The sequence below is a fragment of the Elephas maximus genome, chromosome 4, assembly GCF_024166365.1.
Source record: "Elephas maximus indicus isolate mEleMax1 chromosome 4, mEleMax1 primary haplotype, whole genome shotgun sequence".
In the NCBI taxonomy this organism is placed as follows: Eukaryota; Metazoa; Chordata; class Mammalia; order Proboscidea; family Elephantidae; genus Elephas; species Elephas maximus.
In genome coordinates, this window is record NC_064822.1 from 125,638,399 (window position 1) to 125,659,991 (window position 21,593).

The window sequence follows — 21,593 nt, forward strand, 5'->3', positions numbered from 1 at the left end:
TCTTCCCCAATCATATTTTGAGTGCTTTCCAACCTGAGGGACTCAGCTTCTGGCATTATTATCAGACAGTGTTCCGCTGCTATTCATAAGGTTTTTACTGGCTAACTTTTTCAGATGTAGATCATTAGGTCCTTCCCAGTCTGTCTTAGCCTGAAAGCTCAGCTGAAACCTGTCCACCACGGGTGACTGTCTTAGTCATCTAGTGTTGCTATAGCAGAAATACTGCAAGTGGATGGCTTTAACAAAGAGAATTTATTTTCTTATAGCCTAGTAGGCCATAAGTCCAAATTCAGGGTGCAGCTCCAGAGGAAGGATTTTTCTGTCTATAAGCTCTGGAGGAAGGTCCTTATCATCAGTCTTCCCCTGGACTAGGAGCTTCTCAGCTTAGGGACCCCAGGTCCAAAGAATGCGCTCTTCTCCTGGCACTACTTTCTCGGTGGCGTGAGGTCTCCTGTCTCTCTGCTCATTTCTCTCTTATATCTCAAAAGAGATTGGTTCAAAACACAACCTAATCTTATAGATTGAGTCTTGTCTCATTAACGTAACCGCCTCTAAAAAATCCTGCCTAATTAACACTATAGAGGTAGGATTTGTAACACACAGGAAAATGACATAACATCACAAAATGATGGACTATCACACAATACTGGGAATCATGGCCTAGATAAGTTGATGCATGTTTTCAGGGGACACAATTCAGTCCATGACAGTGACCCTATTAGCAGTTGAAATACTGGTGGCATATCTTCCAGGATCACAGCAACATGCAAGCTGCCACAGTACAACGAACTGACAGTATGACAAAATAATTAGAAAAATGGATTGCTTTTTTATTTTCAATAGGAGAGCCTTTCTTTTCATTAGAAGAATGCCATCTGGTCCGTGGTTCTCAGGATTTCCTGGAGAGCTTAAATACATAGATTTCAAACTCTTTAATCTGTGCCTTCTGAAAAGCTGACGTATTTGTATAACCATATATCTTCTAACCCAAAAACCCATTGCCGTCAAGTCAATTCTGACTCATAGCGACCCTATAGGACAGAGTAGAACTGCCTCATAGAGTTTCCGAGGAGCGCCTGGTGGATTCGAACTGCCGACCCTTTCGTTAGCTGCCGTAGCACTTAACCACTACGCCACCAGTGTTTCCGTATCTTCTCGAATCATTGATTTAAGCCTAGGAATCCAGTGATTTAGTCCTATTTTTTGTCCCCAAATTTTATGCCATCTTTTTTCAAGGCATTGATATACTTTACTGTTACAAAGTAGAATTTTCATATCCTGGTGATTAAAAAAACACACACACAATAAAATTGTATTAGCTTGAGCTCATGTGTGGCACCATACAGCTTGAAGCTTTCTTATTGATCCTATCAGTTCATAAGAATGAAACAGGAATTAGCAACAAATAGAAATGGCAAATGACTCAGAAGGAAAAAGCCTATTCTTTCTTCATTTCCTCGCATATATTAAATAAAGGTGCTACGCTATTCATTATCCACCCAATTACATGAGCAAAAAACCTAGGAGTCATCCTTGATTATTCTCTTCCCTTCACTCCCCATATCTGACGACCAGGATGTTTTACTCTGTGTGTTGCTAAAATGTATCCTGAATCTGCCCTCTCACCATATCTACTACCACTACTCTAGCCTGAACCACCCTCATCTCTCACCTGAACTACTGCAATAGTCTCTCTGCTTTGGCTTTTTTTTTTAAATGCACTTTATTTTTTTAGAACAGTTTTAAACCCCATTGCTATCGAGTTGATTCTGACTCATATTGACCCTATAGAACAGAGTAGAACTGCCACATGGGATTTTCAAGACTCTAAGAACTGTCATGTCTTTCTCCCGTGGAGCAGCTGGTGGGTTTGAACTGTCAACCTTTCAGTTAGCAGCCGGGTGTGTGACCACTGTGCCACCAGAGAATTCTTATATACCCCCTTACTTAGTTTCTGTTGTTATTAACATCTTACACTAGTAAGGTGTATTTGTTACCATTAACTCCCCAATAAAACTAAAATCCATACTGTATTGATTTACCTGTTTTTATCTCGTGTCATTTTTCTGCTCCATGGCCCCATCCATGACATGCCTTGCACTTAGTTGTCATGTTTCCTTAGGCTTCTATTGACTATGACAGTTTCTCAGACTTTCCCTTTTTTGGTGACCTTGACGGTTTTGAAGTCAGATATTTTATGCGATACCCCTCTGTTGGAATTTGTCTGATGTTTTTCTCATGACTAGACTGGGCTTATGGGTTTTACCATTGTGGTAAAGTGCCATTTTCATCATGTCATATCAAGAGTACCTACTGTCAACATGACTTGTCACTCTTGATACTGACCTTGATCGCATGGCTGAGGTAGTGTTTGTCAGGTTTCTCCACTGTAAAGATACTCTTTTTTTCCCCAATACTCTTTTGGAAGGAAGCCATTATGCGCAGCCCACACTTGAAGAGTGGAGGTTAATGCTCCCCCTCCTTGAGGTTGTAGTATTTAAATGCATTATTTGGACTTCTTCTATAAGGGAGATTTATCTCTTTTCCCTCATTTATTTATTTAGTTAATAATTTACTTATCAGTATGGACTTATAAATATTTATTTTATACTTTGGGTTATAATACAATACTCATTTTATTGCTCAAATTGTTTCAGCTTTGGTCATTGGTAGCTCTTTCAGTTGGTTCTTATGTCCCTTTGACATACTGCCATCATTTTTTTTTTTTAATAGCACTTCCTTACTTTTTGGCACTATGAGATGCTCCAGGCTTATTTTGAATATTTTCTATCTCAGTCCTGGAATCATCCCTTTCTCTAAGAAGTGTTGGTTCCTTTTATTAGAAAAAGGGATTAGAAACCAAGATCTGGATACTAGGTATGTTCTCTGCTTTGGCTTTTGTCCCACTGTAGTTTATTCTCCACATAGCAGGGTGAAGATTTAAATAATTTAAATCAGACTACAGTTTATTCTTCTGAAAAACCACTGATGATTTATCATTGTATCTTTAAAAATCGCAACTCCTTAATGTTTTTTTTTCTGTTCTTAGAGCTTTATATATTAACTCTTTTTTATTGTGCTTTAAGCGAAAGTTTACAAATCAAGTCAGTCTTCCATACAAAACCTTATACACACCTTGCTATGTCCTCCTAGCTGCTCTCGCCTTAATAAGACAGCACACTCCTCCTCTCCACCTTGTATTCGCCATGTGCATTCATCCAGCTCTTGCCCCCCTCTGCCTTCTCATTTTTTTAAATTGTGATTTGGCCCTTGCCTAGTTCTCTGACTTTATGGCTTGCCATTATCCCTCTCATACGTTCCTTTCTAGACACATTGGCTTTTTTCTTCGCTTTCCTTTTCCCTTTTCCTTTCTCTCCCTCCCTCCCTCTCTCCCTTCTTTGTTCTTTCTCTCTTTCTTTCTCTGTTTTGCTCTCTCTGTGTCTTTCTCTTCTCCTCTCTCCTCCTTCTTCTCTTCTGTATGCCAAGTTTGGGCTTTTGCATTTACCCTTTCCTTTGGAATCTCTACCCCAGATCTTTGCATGTGAGCTCCTTCTCTTTCTTCAGGTGTCAGCTCAAATGTCATGTCCTCAGAAAATATGTCCTTGACCTCTTTATTTAAAATAAATAAGTTCCACCCCAGAAACTCTCTATTTCATTATCTGTCTAAATATTATCCAGGACAGATGCTTATCTCTATCTGAAATAGTCCAATTTATGCCATCGTTTACTATCTGATTTTCCCTACCCAAGCGTGAGCTCCGTAAGAGCAGGAACCTTGTCTGTATTAGTCTCTGCTCTATCCCCAAAGCCTAGAACAATGCCTCGTAGTAGGTAGTCAGTACACCCATTGAATGAATAAATGGAAAAAAGAATCAGTGATTTTCTCACCCATTTTGCCCTTGAAAGTTTACCTTAGGCTGGGTTTTAATTTCTTCAACTAGAAATGCTATTTTTTTTTTTTAGCTGCAATAATAAATGAATATTTTCATGAAAATTAGTTTCTGTATTAAATTTAATTTTTGAGTTGAATATTAATTTTTGAATTGAATAAGCCTAAAATTATCAAGTAAAATTCATTCCCATAATACTTTTCCTGCACTTCAACCATTTGGTTCTCAAAATAGCCATATGAAGTAGTTAGTATACTTGTTTCACAAATAAAAAACACAACTGACTTTTTCAGGCATATATGACTTTTTGGGGGCTTTCTAGAAACAGAAAGGTGCGTGGGTGGCACAAACAGTTTGCGCCTGACTAACCTTAAGTTTGGCAGTTCAAACCTACCCAGTGGCATCGTGAAAGAAAGGCCTGGTGATCTGCTTCCGTAAAGATTAAAGCCAAGAAAACCCCATGGAGTAAGTAGTTCTATTCTGTAACACATGGGATTGTCCCGAGTCAAAACTGACTCGGATGCAATGGTTTTTTTTTGTTTGTTTGTTTGGTAGACTCAGGGAATAGACCCAAAACCAGAAACTGGATCTTTTCTCCGTGGTCTCTTTACTTTTAATTTATTTTTTTCTTCTTAATTTTGTGTTGCTTCTGTTTACATACAGTGATATGCTTTGAATAAAAACATTCTCTAGACAATCAAGCTATTCTAACACTAAAAATTTTAATGATTTTTTATGTAATCCTGTCTAAATAATATACTTCCCTGTCTTACAAAGCAGCATAATTTACTAATTTCATGACTTATAGCTGTCATTAAGAATATTAGTTATTAAACCATGTTTTAAAATAGGGGTGTACTTAGGCCCAAATGAGCTACATAGGACTTCTTTTTGTTCCTCTAAAAATTCCTATAGAATTCTGTGCAGTATAGAGGATGATCCTTCTTCATCTTCTTATTTCTCATTGATATCCTCAGAGGCTATCAAAGTGTCGAGAATCATTGTTTCTACCCTAGTTGACTTGAGGTTGCTCTCGTTTGAGTTTCTTTTGTCATCTTCCTAGTAATTAAACTTTTAGAAGTTGCCAATAACTATGTCTAGCACCAACCTACTAGTCAGCACTTCTGTTTTTCTATTTCTGATTATAACCCAGGGTAAAAATGAAAATTTCCAGGAAAATGAGAAAATAATATTATGCCAGAAATTCGTTTAGGGCAGTAAATGCTTACTATCTCCTGTTGTTGTTAGGTGCTGTCAAGTCAGTTCTGACTCACAGCGACCATATGTACAATAGAATGGAACACTGCCCGGTCCTACGTCATCCTCATAATCATTGTTGTGCTTGAGCCCATTGTTGCAGCCACTGTGTCAGTCCATCTCCTTGAGGGTCTTCCTCTTTTCCCTGACCCTCTACTTTACCAAGCATGATGTCCATCTCCAGGGACTGGTACATCCTGATAACATGTCCAAAGTATGTGAGATGTAATCTCGCCATTCTCGCTTCAAGACAGACTTGTTCATTCTTTTGGCAGTCCATAGTATATTCAATATTCTTTGCCAACACCATAATTCAAAGGCATCAGTTCTCCTTCATTCTTCCTTATTCACTGTCCAGCTTTTGAACACATATGAGGGTGATTAAAAACACCATGGCTTGGGTCAGGTGCACCTTAGTCTTCAAGGTGACATCTTTGCTTATTATCTCTTAAGTCTACTTGCCAAATAGCACATGGCAAATGTGTACATAACACCAAACTTGAAGTACCAGGAAAAATCATTGGAAACATTCTTCCAAAGTGATATGAACAAAGTCCGTTGGTCAGAATCTTATGGCATGTCTATTGGTGGTCTCTCTAGTGTTTCTCAGAAACAGCTGCTGAATGACCAAAATGCACATTAAGCACTTTGGCAGAACATGGCTAAGAATAATGATGGGTAATAGTGATTTTCTTGGCCTTCGCTCATGATTATAGTATCCTTACATGACAACTTCCAATGAAGGAAGAAGGGAAGAGTAGAAAAAGGGCTTTCTTCCTAAATCACCTGTCTCCTTTTTATGGAGAAAAACCCTTTCTAAGAAGTATGCCCAGCAGACTTCCCCTTATCTCTCACTGCTCAGAGCTGGGTCATGAGCTTATCCTTGAGCCAGTCAGTGTCAAGGGACAGTAGGATTGCCATGATTGTCTTACCCCAGTCATGATTCATCTGTGAGTGGGCTTATTTTTAACATCCTTCAAAAATTGGAATTTGTTAACAAGGCAAATGGAGGACTGGCTATTAGGTAGGTAACCAACAGTGTTTGCCATAATTATTGAACTCTTCATATGATTAAATACCTATATGAGCAAATGTAGAAGGACAACTCTGTTGAGTGCAAAGGAGTGACTGGTGCAATGAGAAAGACAATAAAATAAAATAATTTTGGACTTCAGAACACATAGAACTTTCATGGACACTGGACTTTTTCCTTTAAGGAAAGCAATGAGTTTTATAAATTTTCCCAGGAGCATACAACTTTAACCAATGACTAAAACTGCCTTCTTTTGAAAATCTGCAACTTTATTATCAAAAGAGTGTACGTATCACATATTTTAATTGCTTCCTGCTTTGCCATGACGCCAGAAGATCTATATAGTGCCCTGCTACCATTACTGAACATTTTAATCAAAGATTTTGTGGAAAAACCCTGGACAAAATGGGGAAAATGCAGAACAAAACTTCAAATTCTCATAGGACCTGGATGCTCTGGGGCCATGGAAGCTGGATGAACCCCCAAAATTATTGCCCTAAGATAATTTTTAAACCTTAATCTGAGAATATTCCCCTAAAGTCTTCTTAAAACCAAACAATAGTTTAGCTTAACTATTAAAGAATGTCTGCCTTGAACACTGTGCTTTTTTAAGATCTATATATGGAACCAAATTGACAACAACAACTGGAAAGATTAGGTAAGAACATTCACGGGCCATGAGTTTATGTTAATGGGGGAGGAACAGCTCAGAAGAGGAGTGTGAGAATGGTTGCACAACTCAAAGAATGTAATCAATGTCACTGAAATTCACATGTAGAAACTTGAATTGGTGTATGTTTTTGCTTTGTATATTCTCAGCAACAACAACAAAAATAATTAAAAACAGCATTACTGATACTTGAATTCTCCTAATATCTATCTTTTCTGTTTTTTTGAATCTATAACAACTTCATTTTCAGGTTTAAAAACTTGGAGGTTTTAGTTTAAACCTTTTTTTTTTTTTTTTTTTAATGTGGCAATATTGCTACCATAAATAAGATACAGGCTCAACTGCTGTGACAAGACTTAGAAAATAATAATGGCTTACACAAGGTAACAGCTTGGGATTGATATGGCAGCTCCACAGGCTCCTTCTACTTTATTGTTCCACCATCTTTCATATTGGCTTCTCTCCTCTAATCCAAGATGGATACTTCAGCTCCTGGAATCAATCCACAGTCTAGCCAGTGGGAAGATGACAGGGGTAGGGTGTAATTCTTTTTAAAGGAATTACCCAGATGTTACACACATCACATTTGCTCCCATACTTTAGGTGACTAACTAGATATTGGGATGCAGAAGGAATCTAGAATAATGCCATGATTTACATCTTAGATGGTTGTGTGTATGCCATTAACTAAGATAAGGAATATGGCAATATATTTACATTTGAGGGACCAGCACCATGACAGCTGACAACAAGAACCCTCTCGGTAAACTTGATTGTAAAGTAGGAATAAACGGGGATAACAAAAACAAGGCACAGATTTGAAGGAGGCTTTTTAGTTAATTCTGGAATACTTATATGCTGAAAGGAAGAGGAACCCATGGAAAGTCAGATGTTGAAGATACAGGAGAGGGAATGAATAATTAATACAGACTGGTTTCAGGGGGGATGGGAGCAAGCATTTTAGGACACAGGTGAAGGAAACCTTAGACAGAAGGAAGAGCACTTCTGGTTTTTATATAGGGAAGAAGGAAACAGGGATGTGTATGGATGCAGAAGTTTCCCTCCGCAGACATTTGTTGATAGAAACACCAGGCGTTATTTAGCTGCTCTAGCTGGTGAGGTTGATAAGACATAGTTTCAGTTTTGTTGGGAAGATATATAATGAAACCAGCAGGCTAAGTGTGGTTAAGTGTCATTTAGAGTTATGCTCAAGGGCTGTGGAAACACAGAGGAGGCTTAGAGAACAGAGAGGACAAAAGTGAAAATGTGTTTGTACCTGGAATAGGAGGCAAGAATATCTAAGAGAAAGCTTGAGAATAAGGACCGTGTTTGGGGCCAGTGCTTGGGAAAAAATGTAGACCTGGTTTACAGCGTTGGTTATTGATAACCATGGTTGCAATAATAAATTTTTTATACAGTTGTTGACTTTGATTAAACATCAGGTGAAACTTTATTTGGGAATACTTGAGAAAATGAATTTTTATGACCAAGGAAGCTTCTTGTTACCCGTTCCCTCCCCCCGCTTTGATGATTTCTCTTGAAGCTTATTTAGGTAAAAAAAAGCCGTTACAACCAAAGGTGCTTTGGTACCTTGGCATAATTTCAAAGAAATCTCCTTTCCCACTTAGTTAACTACGTTTCCCCTGGAAAAAAAAAAAAAAAAAAAAAAACTTCTCTGTCGATGTAACATCCTTTAACAGGACTCCTGCTGGTCAGTTCTTGTATCTTGCTGTGGCAGCTGTGAACATATATACTATTGATTGTTAATGTGTGATATAAATCCGACTGGAGCATGCCCACTAATTGGTTTGAGAGTTAGATATAGACAATGCTGTCTTGTAGTAGCTTGTGTGGATGGGCCTAGTCATAGGGTTAATTCTGCTTGACAGCACATCAGCAGCATCTTGAGAGTAATTACCCAACAGAAGTTTTCCCACAGCCAAACTGAGAGCTTCAAAGGCTTCTGAATTTACCACCAGTATTAACCTGTATCTGAAACATAGTGTTCCCACAAGGGCTCAGATTTTTTTCTCCTTATTAAATGTATGGGGTTACTAGGTTCATTTACTCCATGCTAAGAGCTTACTGAAAAATTGCTTGGTGTTGATAAATTGAAAATCTTTAATAAGTAAAGAGGATAATTATAAATTTGTTTTTTTCTCATTGCTTTATTATATTACTGAGACAAGTTAATATGAAGATATCAGGTGCTTTTGTGCATAGTTTGTCCTTTTGCAGAAACAAGTTCATGTATTTTCTATACTGTGCTATTTGTATGGGTATGTGCATATTTATGGGTAATGCATAATGCATAAAATGCTTAAAATAAATACATGTTTACATTTTAGAAAGCTATTTTACTTGTTGATCAATGTACCGAAACCTATAACTATTTCATCTTTTTGTTTTTTCCTCCATAAAATAACTGTTGTTCCTTTATAAACAGTTTTTATATTGTAAAAAATTTCTTTCTCTTTGCAGGTCAGAAACCAAATTTGACTCTGGTTCAGGTATGTTTACATTAATAATGTTATTCTGAGTATATTTTATTTACATTATTCCCTGAGGAGTAATTCATCAGATCAAGAACCAGTTTGATTTTAAACAGACTGGGCAGTCCCTTTTCAAAACATGAGCCCTACCTCAGAGCAGGGCTATTGGCTGCTTTGAATCATAACTGGAGATGTGCACTTTGGGCTTCTTGATAGTTCTGCAAGAGGCATTAAATGCTCTGTATCTGCAGAGTTTCATTTTAAAAGCAGAATAGAATATTCTCATTGCTCAGAATAGAATATTATTTTCTGAGTGGACAAAGCATCCTGAACAATTTGAATATTCTCTGCAAGTGATTAGTCATATGGGTGACAGATGCCTTTAATCCAGCAAACCATAGTTTCAGCCAGAAGAAATAGAAATTTATCTATTATTTATTAGTTTTAATTTTTTTTTTTGTTAGAGGGAAATGGAGTATTAAGGTCACCATAAGCCCTATGTTTTATCTATCAAGACAAAATTTACTTTCTCACAAACAGTGGAATATCAATCTCATTAGATGTTTTCTTCTCATTAAGCATGAATATTATAGCCATATAATCCCTAGGTTTGACTGTGTCTTTATGTCATTTGCCGAGATTTATGTGGTTCGGAATTTCTGATGGTGTTTTCAATTAAAGCAGAAAAAAAAAAAAAAGCCTCGCATCAGGTACAGAGGAATTATGCTCTTTGGTGAACTAATAGATAAGTAGACATTAATTTTTTAATTCTAGGATAAAATAATTTTCAGAAAAATGTTGGTTCAATTTATAAGTAACATATTTACTCTGATCTTAGTTCTATTGTATTTTTAAATTTAAAAAGGCTGTTGCTATGGTCACAAAAGAGCCAAGTGATACTGTTTTTTGATAGTGGTGTTAAAAAGCTAACATGCTTTCTTTCTTCATAAGCTTCATCTTTTGTTGTATAGCTTTATGGATTTCTACAACTTGGTGAAACTCTTTAAGTATGAAGTCTGTACATTTGAGTTAACAATTTCTCCTAAATTTGAGAGCCATGATTCCAGAAATCTTTCCACTCCATGTGTTCTTGAACTTCCTAATCACATGTGCCAGTGAAAGTATATCAGGCAAACATTTCTCATTAACGATATAGACTTTATGAAAACTAAAGGCATAGTAGGTAGCATGGTATCAACTTTTTGACTCTTGTTGATTCGCAGTTGACTCAAAATAGGGTGAAAAAAAATTTTTTTAATAATTAAAATCTTTAAGTATAATAAAAAATAAATGAATGCTATATACCTCTTAAGACTGATTTAGAATTAGTTTTTGCATAAAAATTGCATGTCTTTTTATTATTGCCAGCCAGCCATCAAATATTTATTAAGGGTTTACTTTATTATGATCTGATGTGTATTTAAATCCCTGAACATCAAGTCAGAAACCGGTCTTTGGGTGCGGGACCTGGAATACAGCTTTTAAAAATAGAAAAGTCTACTAGGTTCATTTTGAAAGTAGCACTGGGTTTGGAGTTTTTTTTTTTTTTGGGTCTGGGTACTAGGTTCATTTTGAAAGTAGAATCTGGAAGTAGTGTACAAAACTGAAATATTAGGCAGCTAGTGTTAAAGTCAGATAATTCATGTTAAATTTTCAAATCCAAATTAAAGTGTGCTGCTAAATTCCTGTACTGAAGGTTAATATTTATATATAACATCTGTATAGGCACACAACTTTCACTCTTGTGACCAAAGATTTTGTTCATGACTCTTATTTTTTTCCTGTTCTGATTTTTTAAAATGCCTATCATGGACAACATCTGCATGTCTTTGAAAACTGTAAAGTTCTGTACTCTGAAAAGTCTTATGGAGAATGCTGATTAAAAGTTTATTTCTTCTTTTAATTTTGAATTTAAATATATTGTGGAAAGAATTCAGATGGTTTCAAATTAAGAAACGGAATTTTTTTTTGGTAAAAACTCCTTTAGCTTCCTATTGAATGAGGGAATCATGACAAAGGATGCTAGAAATGTATTTTTCGGTATTCTGTATCATGCAATGATACAGGTAGCATCTTGGAACAATTAAGTGTATGACTTTAATAGGTTCAGATTTTTTATTGTTCTCCAAATACAGAGAGTAAACTAGCTTTGTTTAATGTATGCAGGTACAACAGGGTTCCTTACAGGGTTCCTGATTTTTAAATGAAGGAAGATACCAATCTTACTAAGAAAAATAAAGCCTTAAAAATAAACACTGTGGTCGATAACTAACCATAAAGGAAAGGATTTCAAATTATATGTGTGTGTGTGTTATGTATATGTTTAATTTTTCAAGGAAAGTACTCAACTTATGCAGAGCTTACTGCACAACGTTTTACAGCTTGTGTAAATGAGTTTCAGGCTGTGGAGTGAGATTGAGGAGAAAGGAAGGGAAGTGTGCATTGAGGGCACATGGTAAAAATTTTCGGTTGTTGAATGAGTATCAAAATTGTCAACCTAGAAAGTAATTTAAGTTTTTTCTTATCAGAATTGTATCAGTTTTCTCTCTAAAAACAAATCCACAAACAACCTCCTTGTGTTTTTAAAAAAATTTCTTTTTGAAAAAGAAGTTTAAAAACCTTTTATAAGAAAAAATTTCAGGCATATACAGAAAAGTAGAGGTTATCAGTATAAAAAAAAAATTATTTTTTAATCATCTGGATTGCACTGTTAATAGTTTGTTATATTTGTTTCATCTTTTTTTTTTTTTTTTGCTTGAAGTATTTAAAGGTAAAATACATATATTTAATTTAAAATCCAAAAATTATAGATTGTCTGGACTTACTGAAAGGGGGTCGATAAATTTTTTGAGGTTTTCATCTATTTTAGGAATTTGGGTTATATATATTTATTTTTTATACAATTTTTGGAAAAGATTGTGGCATAACCATATCCACATCCGTCAAAGAGACTTTGAAAGTTCTATTTGTGGTGAATTGTGCAGTTAATTTTTTTTTTTATCTAGAAGGCAGAGGTGTTGAATTAATTCTGTTCTGAGAACCTCAGGAATGTTCTATCTTCAGAATTCATTTGGTTAAAACTTTAGTTTCTCCATACACTGAATTATATACTGATTAAAAACCTTTTCCATTGGTCTATAACTCAATCACCTAAAGTTTTTGGCTTTGCCAGTTGAGAACAGAGCCTAGCTTCTTTCTGAAGGAGTTTGAGGATTCCATTTTAATATTGTTTCCTAGCTGATGTACTAATGTTACTTGCCTAGAATCGTGTGGAGTTGGCAATTTTACTAATAAAGTAAAACAGACTTCCTTTTATGTTCAGAAGTAGCAAGAAGCTGTGCTCTTCTCCCCACCTCCCAAGAAGGGAAGTTAGTTGATGCTGGAGGAAGCAGAGCATTGAGTTTAATGTAGTGATTAAACATGAAAGCCATATATCAAATCTCAGGAGAAACATGCTTTTGAAAGAGGCAGGGAACTGTGGAGCATACTGCATGATAGGCTGTGTAAACAGAGCCCTGGAGGTCAGTGTGTGGATGCAAACCAATTAAATAAAGAACTTACTGGCTTTGCTTTTTATCATCGGGATGGGAAGGATCGCAAGTTAACATGTGCAGGGTTGAAGTGTAAACTTTGATTGAATAAACTAGGCACCTTTGGAAACTTCATTAACTCTTTCAATCCACTCCTGAGATTTTTTTTTTTTAAAACCAAGGCCCCTAGAAGTTTAAAAAAAAAATCCAAAATATATGCTCTCTTGTCCATTCTGTACATACCTATCAGCAAAGGTACTAGGGTTGAGAAGAATGGAAGAGAAAGCAGAGGAGGAGCTTTAAAAAAAAACCACAGTCGTCAAATTTAAAGAACGCGCACATATTTTTCAAAACAACTCATTTGGAAAAGCAGAGTTCTTGCAGAATAACTGAAAAAAAGGTGTTCTTCTCCTGAATTTCTAGGTATAAGGCAAAGATAGAGTTGGAATTTTAATACTCACTAACACAACATCAACGTACTGTTATTTCTGTTCTATTAAAATAGAAAAGCTTTCTGACCAAGAACAACCTGAATCCTGTAAATTAATAACTGTACATTAAGGACTATACATAGTCTAATTCTGTGGTCCTAACTTTCTCAGGCAATATCTGGGTGAGAAAATGAAATACCAAGTCAAATGGTATAGTTTCATGGTCCATAAACATTCAAAACAAAGTTTTTTTTTTTTTTTTTTAATCCCTATAGAGTCATGTTAGCTGAGAAAGTAAATAAGCTTATGTTTAGTGCTTGTTTCTGGGCTGCATGGAATAGCTATACTAAGGGAATGGGCTCACAGAACACAGCAACTCAAAGGTATACGATTTCATGAAAGCAAATTATGGAGGATTAAGAAACCTAATGAGCATGGTTTAGTGTGGAGAGTGGAGGAGGGAGCTTACTATTAAATAAAGCCCAAGAGTGTAGAAGGTTAGGAGATCCTAAAAGACACGATAATAAAAGGCATAACAGAATATAGTTATTCTGAAGCGGGGAGACGGGGGATAAAAAACAAAAATCGCCTCTAAGAAACAAAAAGCAGCTAGTGCCACTTTTAAGATCTGTAGTTAAAAAGAAATCTATACCAGGGTAAGGAAATCAAAGAATATAATCAGGTAAAGCTTGAGGCAAAAACATAAGGGCAGTGAAAAATAGAATGAACAGTAATGGTGGTCATTCAGTGAAGGGAAATGAGGAATTTGAATATAGTAGAACCAGAGTTTTGAAAGCATATTAATAAATGAGACAGTTTGCCTAACATAGTGGGCCCTTCTCAGGAAATTTTAATAAGGAAAATATTTTCAGACCTTACATATGTGAGAATATGTTGACAATTCTTTTTAGCTGTTATGGTTCAGTTTCATTATTTTAAATTTCTTATTTTGAAAGATCTCATAACAATGAAGAGCAAGGAAACAAAATGTAATTGGGCATCATTTTGTTCTAGAAATACGAAAAATATTGACTATCCGTTTATTCTTTCAGCATATATTTATTGGGAATACTTTATGCCAGACGCTGGGTTTATAGCTGTGAGCAGAGTGGATACAATTCTTTCTCTCAGAGAATCTTCCAACTCGTTTGTCCATTGCATGGATTTCTCTGCAATTTTAGTTGAGGAGGCCTAAGAAGGTTGAATTTAGATTTAGCCGGTGAGTTAAGTAACTCTTGATATTTAAAAATAAACTAATATATTTTAAGTTTTGATAAATTCACCCTTCTTTATTCAAACCATGTCATTTTGTTTTCCACTTTGACTTTTAAGAGAACAACCTAATAATGCTAATAATTAGTGTATAGTTCTCCTATAGCTTTCAGTAAGGAGTGACATTTCACATTTGATTATCATTAAAAGAGATTAACATAGAAGAGAACAATAACAAGTATTTGTGAATGCTGCTCCCTTTCTCTCTCTCTCTTTTTTTTTTCCCCCCAGCAGAATCCTATCCAAAGTTGACCTGGAAAATCAGGCAACTTTCTTGAAAACAACCTTACTGGATTGTGTAGAAGCAAATAGAAGGGACATAGCTCTTCATCTCCCTATAAACTAACTTAAATACCCAGAAGCAGAAAGACACAGTAGCTAAGCACAGAGGTGTCGAGTCAGACAGATCTCAGTGAAGTCTTTCCTTAATTCTAATAATTTTCAATTAGCTCTCTTGGATTTCATGTACACCATTATGTCACCTCCTTAAATTTTTTTTTTAATTTAGAATTAAATTTTTTAAAGCTATGAATTTCTTTTATTGTATACCTTTAGCTGAATCTAGTAGTTATTCTATTATATTTTAAATAGTTGCAGTTTTTAATTTTCTTTGGACACAGTAATTATCTAGGGGCTTGTTTTTGAATTTCCAAATTTTCTGTTTTCTAGTTAGTAATTTGTTGGTAATTTGCAGTTTCATTACTTGGTGGTCAAAGAATGAGGCCTATATTATATTTACTTTTTAGTAAGTCTGTTATCCAGTACAAGTCAGAATCCACTCAATGGCAGCAGGTTTGCTTCGGGCTGTTATTCAGTGGGGGCAGTGGTAGTTCAGCGGTAGAATTCTCGCTTTCCATGTGGGAGACCTGGGTTCAACTCCCAGCCAAAGCACCTCATGTGCAACGATTTGCTCTGTTGTGCGTGGGGTTGCCATGAGTCAGAGGCCAACTCGACGGCAGCTAACAACAATTACTTAGTACTTATTAAAGCTTTATTTATTTTTCTTAATTTTTGTAACTCTCATTTGGGTGATTTGAAAAGTATATTCTCTGCAGAATAAGGGGTTGGATGCACACTTACTAGGTCAACTTGATTCTACTGGTTTCTATTTTATCTGACAAGAACTTAAGAGAGGAGAGAGAGTCTATCATTTAATGCTTTTTACCTGAATGCTGCTGCTTTAGATATTTTCCATTTCTGTGTTGTGAACTCCACATACTACATGTATTCTAGTGCTAGCCACCTTGTTGGATCCATGCATTGCACTTGCCTCCTCGTAAACAGCATTATTCCAAAGCAGCGCTTGTGGAAACGAAAGCTGCTTTAAATAGGAAACTTATTGTTGCTGTTAGGTGCTGTTGAGTTGGTTCTGACTGTTAGCAACCATATGTACAACAGAACGAAACACTGCCCAGTCTGGCGCCATCCTCACAAATCATTGTTGCGCTTGAACTCATTGTTGCAGCCACTGTGTCGGTCCCCCTTTTGAGGGGTCTTCCTCTTTTTCGCTGGCCCTCTACCTTACCAAGCATGACGTCCTTCTCCAGGGACTGATCCCTCCTGATAACATATCCAAAGTATGTGAGACATAGTCTCACCATACTTGCTTCTAAGGAGCATTCAGATTGTACCTCTTCCAAGACAGATTTGTTCTTTCTTTTGGCAGTCCATGGTATATTCAATATTCTTCACCAACACCACGTTTCAAAGTTGTTACTTCTTCAGTCTTCCTAATTCATTGTCCAGCTTTCCCATGCATATGAGGCGATTGAAAATACCATGGCTTGGGTCAGGCACATCTCAGTCTTCAAGATGACCTCTTTGCTTTTGAACACTTAAAAGAGGCCTTTTGCAGCATATTTGCCCAATGCAATGTATCTTTTGATTTCTCGACTGCTGTTTCCGTGGGCGTTGATTGTGCATCAAAACCAAACCAAACCCAGTGCTGTCGAGTCGATTCCGATTTCTTAACGACCCTATAGGACAAAGTAGAACCGCCCCATAGAGTTTCCAAGGAGCACCTGGCGGATTCAAACTGCCAACCTTTTGATTAGCAGCCGTAGCACTTAACCACTACGCCACCAAGGTTTCTGTGTAAAATGAAATCCTTGACAACATCAGTCTTTTCTCTGTTTATCATGATGTTGCTTACTGGTCCAGTTGTGAGGATTTTTATTTTCTTTATGTTGAGGTATAATCCATACTGAAGGCTGTGCTCGTTGATCTTTGTCAGTAAGTGTTTGAAGTTCTCTTCACTTTCAATGAGCAAGGTTGTGTCATCTGCATAATTCAGGTTGTTAATGAGCCTTCCACTAATCCTGATGCCCCATTCTTCTTCATATAGTCCAGCTACTAGGATTGTTTGTTCAGCATACGAATTGAATAAGTATGGTGAAAGGTTACAACCCTGATGCACACCTTTCCTGACTTTAAACCACGCATTATCCCCTTGCTCTGTTCGAAGGTCTGCCTCTTGGTCTATGTATAGGTTCCTCCTGAGCACAATTAAGTGTTCTGGAATTCCCATGCTTCACAATGTTACCCATAATTTGTTGTGATCCTCAGAGTCGAATGCCTTTGTTTAGTCAATAAAAACACAGGCAAACATCTTTCTGGTATTCCCCGCTTTCAGCCAGGATCCATCTGACATCAGCAATGATATCCCTGGTTCCACATCCTCTTCTGAAGCTGGCTTGAATTTCTCAGGCTGCATGTTGAGTGTGTGCCACAGAGCATTCTCTGAGTGAGTCAGGTGGACCCCAAAGGCAAGGCCAAAACCTTGATATTTGAGTGGCCTGATTACAGAAAGACATAGCCAAGATGGTAGCCCCGGTGGCATAGTGGTTAAGTGCTGCAGCTGCTAACCAAAAGGTCAGCAGTTTGGATCCACCAGGCACTCCTTGGAAACTCTATGGGGCAGGGGAGTTCTACTCTGTCCTATAGGGTCACTATGAGTCAGAATCGACTCGATGGCAATGGGTTTTTTTATACTTTGAGGAGGCAGCTCTTCCCCGGTCATGTTTTGAGTGCCTTCCAACCTGAGGGGCTCATCTTCAACACTGTATCAGACAGTGTCCCACTGCTATTCATAAGGCTTTTACTGGCTAGTTCTTTTCAAAAGTAGACTGCCAGACCATTCTTCCTTGTTTCTCTTAGTCTGGAAGCTCTGCTGAAACCTGTCTACCATAGTGACCCTGCTGGCATTTGAACACTGGTGGCATAGCTTCCAGCATCACAGCAACATGCGAGCTTCCACAATATGACAAACTGACAAAAGTGTGGGGGAAAATAGGAAACTTATGTTATTCCAAATTCATATGTGAAGCAAGGAGTTGTTTTACCACTTGTAAATACCAGTGCTCTTCCCCAATCCATATAGATTGATGAGGAAAGAGGCTCTGAGCCTTTGTATGACACAAACCTTTGTTTTCTCCACTTAGGATACTTTCCACTACTCTGTCTGCTTGGTGAGATTGTACTATCTTTTAAGGCTTAGCGTAAGCATTGCTTTCTCCATTAAATATCTTCTTCCTTGATGCCTTCCCAGCAGCCAGTCATCCCCTCCTCTGTGCAAACACTAGACCTTGTACAAACATTTATTATAGCACTTATCATCTGCTACAATTATCTCTTCTTTTTCTCCAAGTTTCTGAGTTTCTTGAAGGTAAGAACCATGTCTTGTTCACCCTTATAGCCTTGGTGTCTGATGTGAAATAAGTACTCAGTAAATAAAAATTTCATGAGGCTGGGGATCTTCGTTCTATTCTCCAGAGGTGTTAGAAATGCTAAACTAATATCTATAGATTCATTCTTCGCTTTTATAGTGTAGAGCTGTTGTTGGAAAGTGACTACTCAGCCAGAGATTACAGTTTCCACCCATTTGCATCTATATGGGGACATCTGACTAATTCTCCTAGTGGAATGTGTGTCATTTCTGAGCTGAGGGTGTTAAGTATCAAATAATCTTTCCCCACATCTGTCTTCTTCTTCTGAGGTAACTTCAGGGGTACATGTTGAAGATGATGGCATTACAATATGGAAGGATCATGGCATCACAATTTTGCTGTTACTTGTTATAGCAGCTAACATTACTTACCCTGACTGGTACACTGATATAGGCCAGTATCTAGACTACTCCCTGGAAGAGTTGGCACTCAGTAGAAATTAGTCGGTAAGTGATTGAATAAATGACTAGGGATGAAATTATCTAACCTGAAGATGACCCTTTAAACTAAGGATCATACAAATAGAGAATAATCACTGGGTCCATCAGTTAGCTACTGTCACAATAGTGCAGTGCGTCCATCACTGTCATGACTTCAGTCACCATAGATTAGTTTTGCCTGTTCTTGAACTTCATATAAATAGAGTCATATCATATATACTGTTTTGTGTGTGATAGCTTTTACTCTATGTAATTTTTTTTATATTTATCCATGTTATTTGAAAGCACCAATAGTTGGTGCTGAGGTTATTATAGGTTGGAGTATATAAAAAAAAGGTATATATTTAGGTATAAATCTGGCTACCATTGATGTAGTTGTGTTTATTGAGCAGTCTTTGTTCCTGACATTCTCAGGCCCAGAATACTGTTGTTAATGCATTGAACCAGCATATAGACATTTTTACTTGGACTCTGCATGATCATTTAGTCAATATGTATGTACATATGGCACACTTGTCTTTATTTATGTGATGGAGGATATATGAATATGAAAGATCCTGATTTCATGGAGTTTACAATCTAACTGAAGAGCTATATACACACAAAGATATCTATAGGCGCAGGAAACAAATGGTTCAAGTCATTCAGTCCTAGGGGAATTTACGAGAAGGGGAATTTACTTTAGGCTTTTTTTTTTTATGGTGATTAATTAGGGTAGTTTCTTGGTAGAGATAGGACTTGGATCTTCAAGGGTGGAATTCGGATTGACATAAGAGGGAGACTATTTTAAATAGAGAGCCACTTATGGTCAGGCACAGAGGCACAGATAGAAAGTATATTTCAGGAACACTAAGTAAGCCAGCTTGCCAGAAATGGAGGATTTTTGCTGGGAAGTAATAGTATAGTTGGAAGCCTATTAGAAAGCACAGGCTAAAGAATTTGGACTTAACTCTGAAATAATAATAATGTTATTAAACAAAAACAAAACAAATCTGTTGCCGTTGAGTCAATTCTGACTCAGAGTAGAATTCCCCATAGCGTTTCCAAGGAACGCCTGCTGGATTCGAACTGCTGACCTTTTGGTTAGCAGCTGAACTTGTAACCACTACACCACAGGGTTTCCAATAATGGAACTAAAAACCACAACCAAACCCAGTGAGCTGATTCCGACTCATAGCGACCTTATAGGACAGAGTAGAACTGCCCCATAGAGTTTCCAAGAAGCGCCTGGTGGATTTGAACTGCCGACCTTTTGGTTAGCAGCCGTAGCTCTTAACCACTATACCACCAGGGTTTCTATAATGGTACTAGTAATTTCTAAATTGACTTTATGCTTACTAAAAAAAAAAACAAACTGGAAAACCCGTTGCATCAAGTTGATTCCAACTCATGGCGACCATATGGGACAGAGTAGAACTGTCCCATAGGGTTTCCTAGGAGCAGCTGGTAGATTCGAACTGCTGCCCTTTGGGTTAACAGCAATACCTTTTAGCCACTGAGCCACAGGGCTCCTCCAGACACATAGTGCTCTATAATAACTAGCTCATTTAGTCTGTATGGACAATACATTATTATTCCCATTTAAAAAACAAGAAAACTTTCACGGAAAGGTTGGATATTTTGCCCAAGGTCGTGGAGCTAGTAAGTGACAGAATAGGGTTTGGACCTAAGTAAGGAGCCCTAACTGGCTGCACAGGAGAAAGATGTGGCAGTCTGTTTCTGTAAAGATTTCAGCCTTGGAAACCCTATGAGACAGTTCTACTCTGTCTTATAGGGTCCCTATGAGTCAGAATCGACTTGACAGCAATGAGTTTTTGGTTTTGGTGGGGAGCTCTGGTGGTACAATGGTTAAGCACTCAACGCTTAACAGAAAGGTCAAAGTTCGAACCCACCAGCTGCTCTGTGGGGGAAAAGATGCAGAGATCTGCTTCTGTAAAGATTTACAACCTTGGAGACCCTATGGGGCAGTTCTACTCTGTCTCATAGGATCTCTGAGTTGAAATGAACTCCATGGCAATGGGTAAGGAGCCCTGGTGGCACACTGGTTGTGTGTTTGTTGCTAACCAAAAGGTTGGTGGTTCAAACCCACCAGTGGCTCCGCATGAAAAAGACAGGTGATGTGGTTCCATAAAGATTATAGCCAAAAGAACCCTATGAGGAAGTTCTACTCTGCCACATGAGTTCGCTATGAGTTGGCATCGGCTTGATGGCACCCAGCAACAACTTGATTCCAGAGCCCATAGTCTTAACTGTTGTGCAATATAAACACCTAGAAGTTTTCTGCATATGAGTCGATTGTTGTTGTTGTTAGGTGCCATTGAATCGGCTCCGACTCATAGTGACCCTGTGCACAACAGAACGAAACACTGCCCAGTCCTGCGACATCCTTACAATTGTTGTTATACTTGAGCACATTGTTGCAGCCACTGTGTCAATCCACCTTGTTGAGGGTCTTCCTCTTTTCTGCTGACCCTGTACTTTGCCAAGCATGATATCCTTCTCCAGAGACTGATCCCTCCTGACAACATGTCTGAAGTATGTAAGACACAGTCTCACCATCCTTGCTTCTATGGAGCATTCTGGTTGTACTTCTTCCAAGACAGACTTATTCGTTCTTCTGGCAGTCCATGGTATATTCAATATTCTTTGCCAACACCACAGTTCAAAGGCATCAATTCTTCTTCGGTCTTCCTTATTCATTGTCCAGCTTTCACATGCATATGATGTGATTGAAAATACCATGCCTTGGGTCAGGCGCACCTTAGTCTTCAAGTTGACATCTTTGCTCTTCAACACTTCAAAGAGGTCCTTTGCAGCAGATTTATCCAATGCAATACGTCTTTTGCTTTCTTG

The 21,593-nt window shown here is 37.5% G+C and overlaps 1 protein-coding gene across 2 annotated transcripts in view; it reads left to right on the forward strand.

Annotated features, from left to right (window-relative positions):
- The window catches only part of MSRB3 (methionine sulfoxide reductase B3), a 185,855-nt gene that overhangs the window by 99,229 nt on the left and 65,033 nt on the right, over positions 1-21,593 (forward strand). For both annotated transcript variants that reach the window (XM_049883786.1, XM_049883785.1), the window contains one exon: positions 9,332-9,360. In XM_049883786.1, the coding sequence (XP_049739743.1) occupies positions 9,332-9,360 (29 nt within the window). The remainder of the gene's footprint in view (positions 1-9,331; positions 9,361-21,593) is intronic.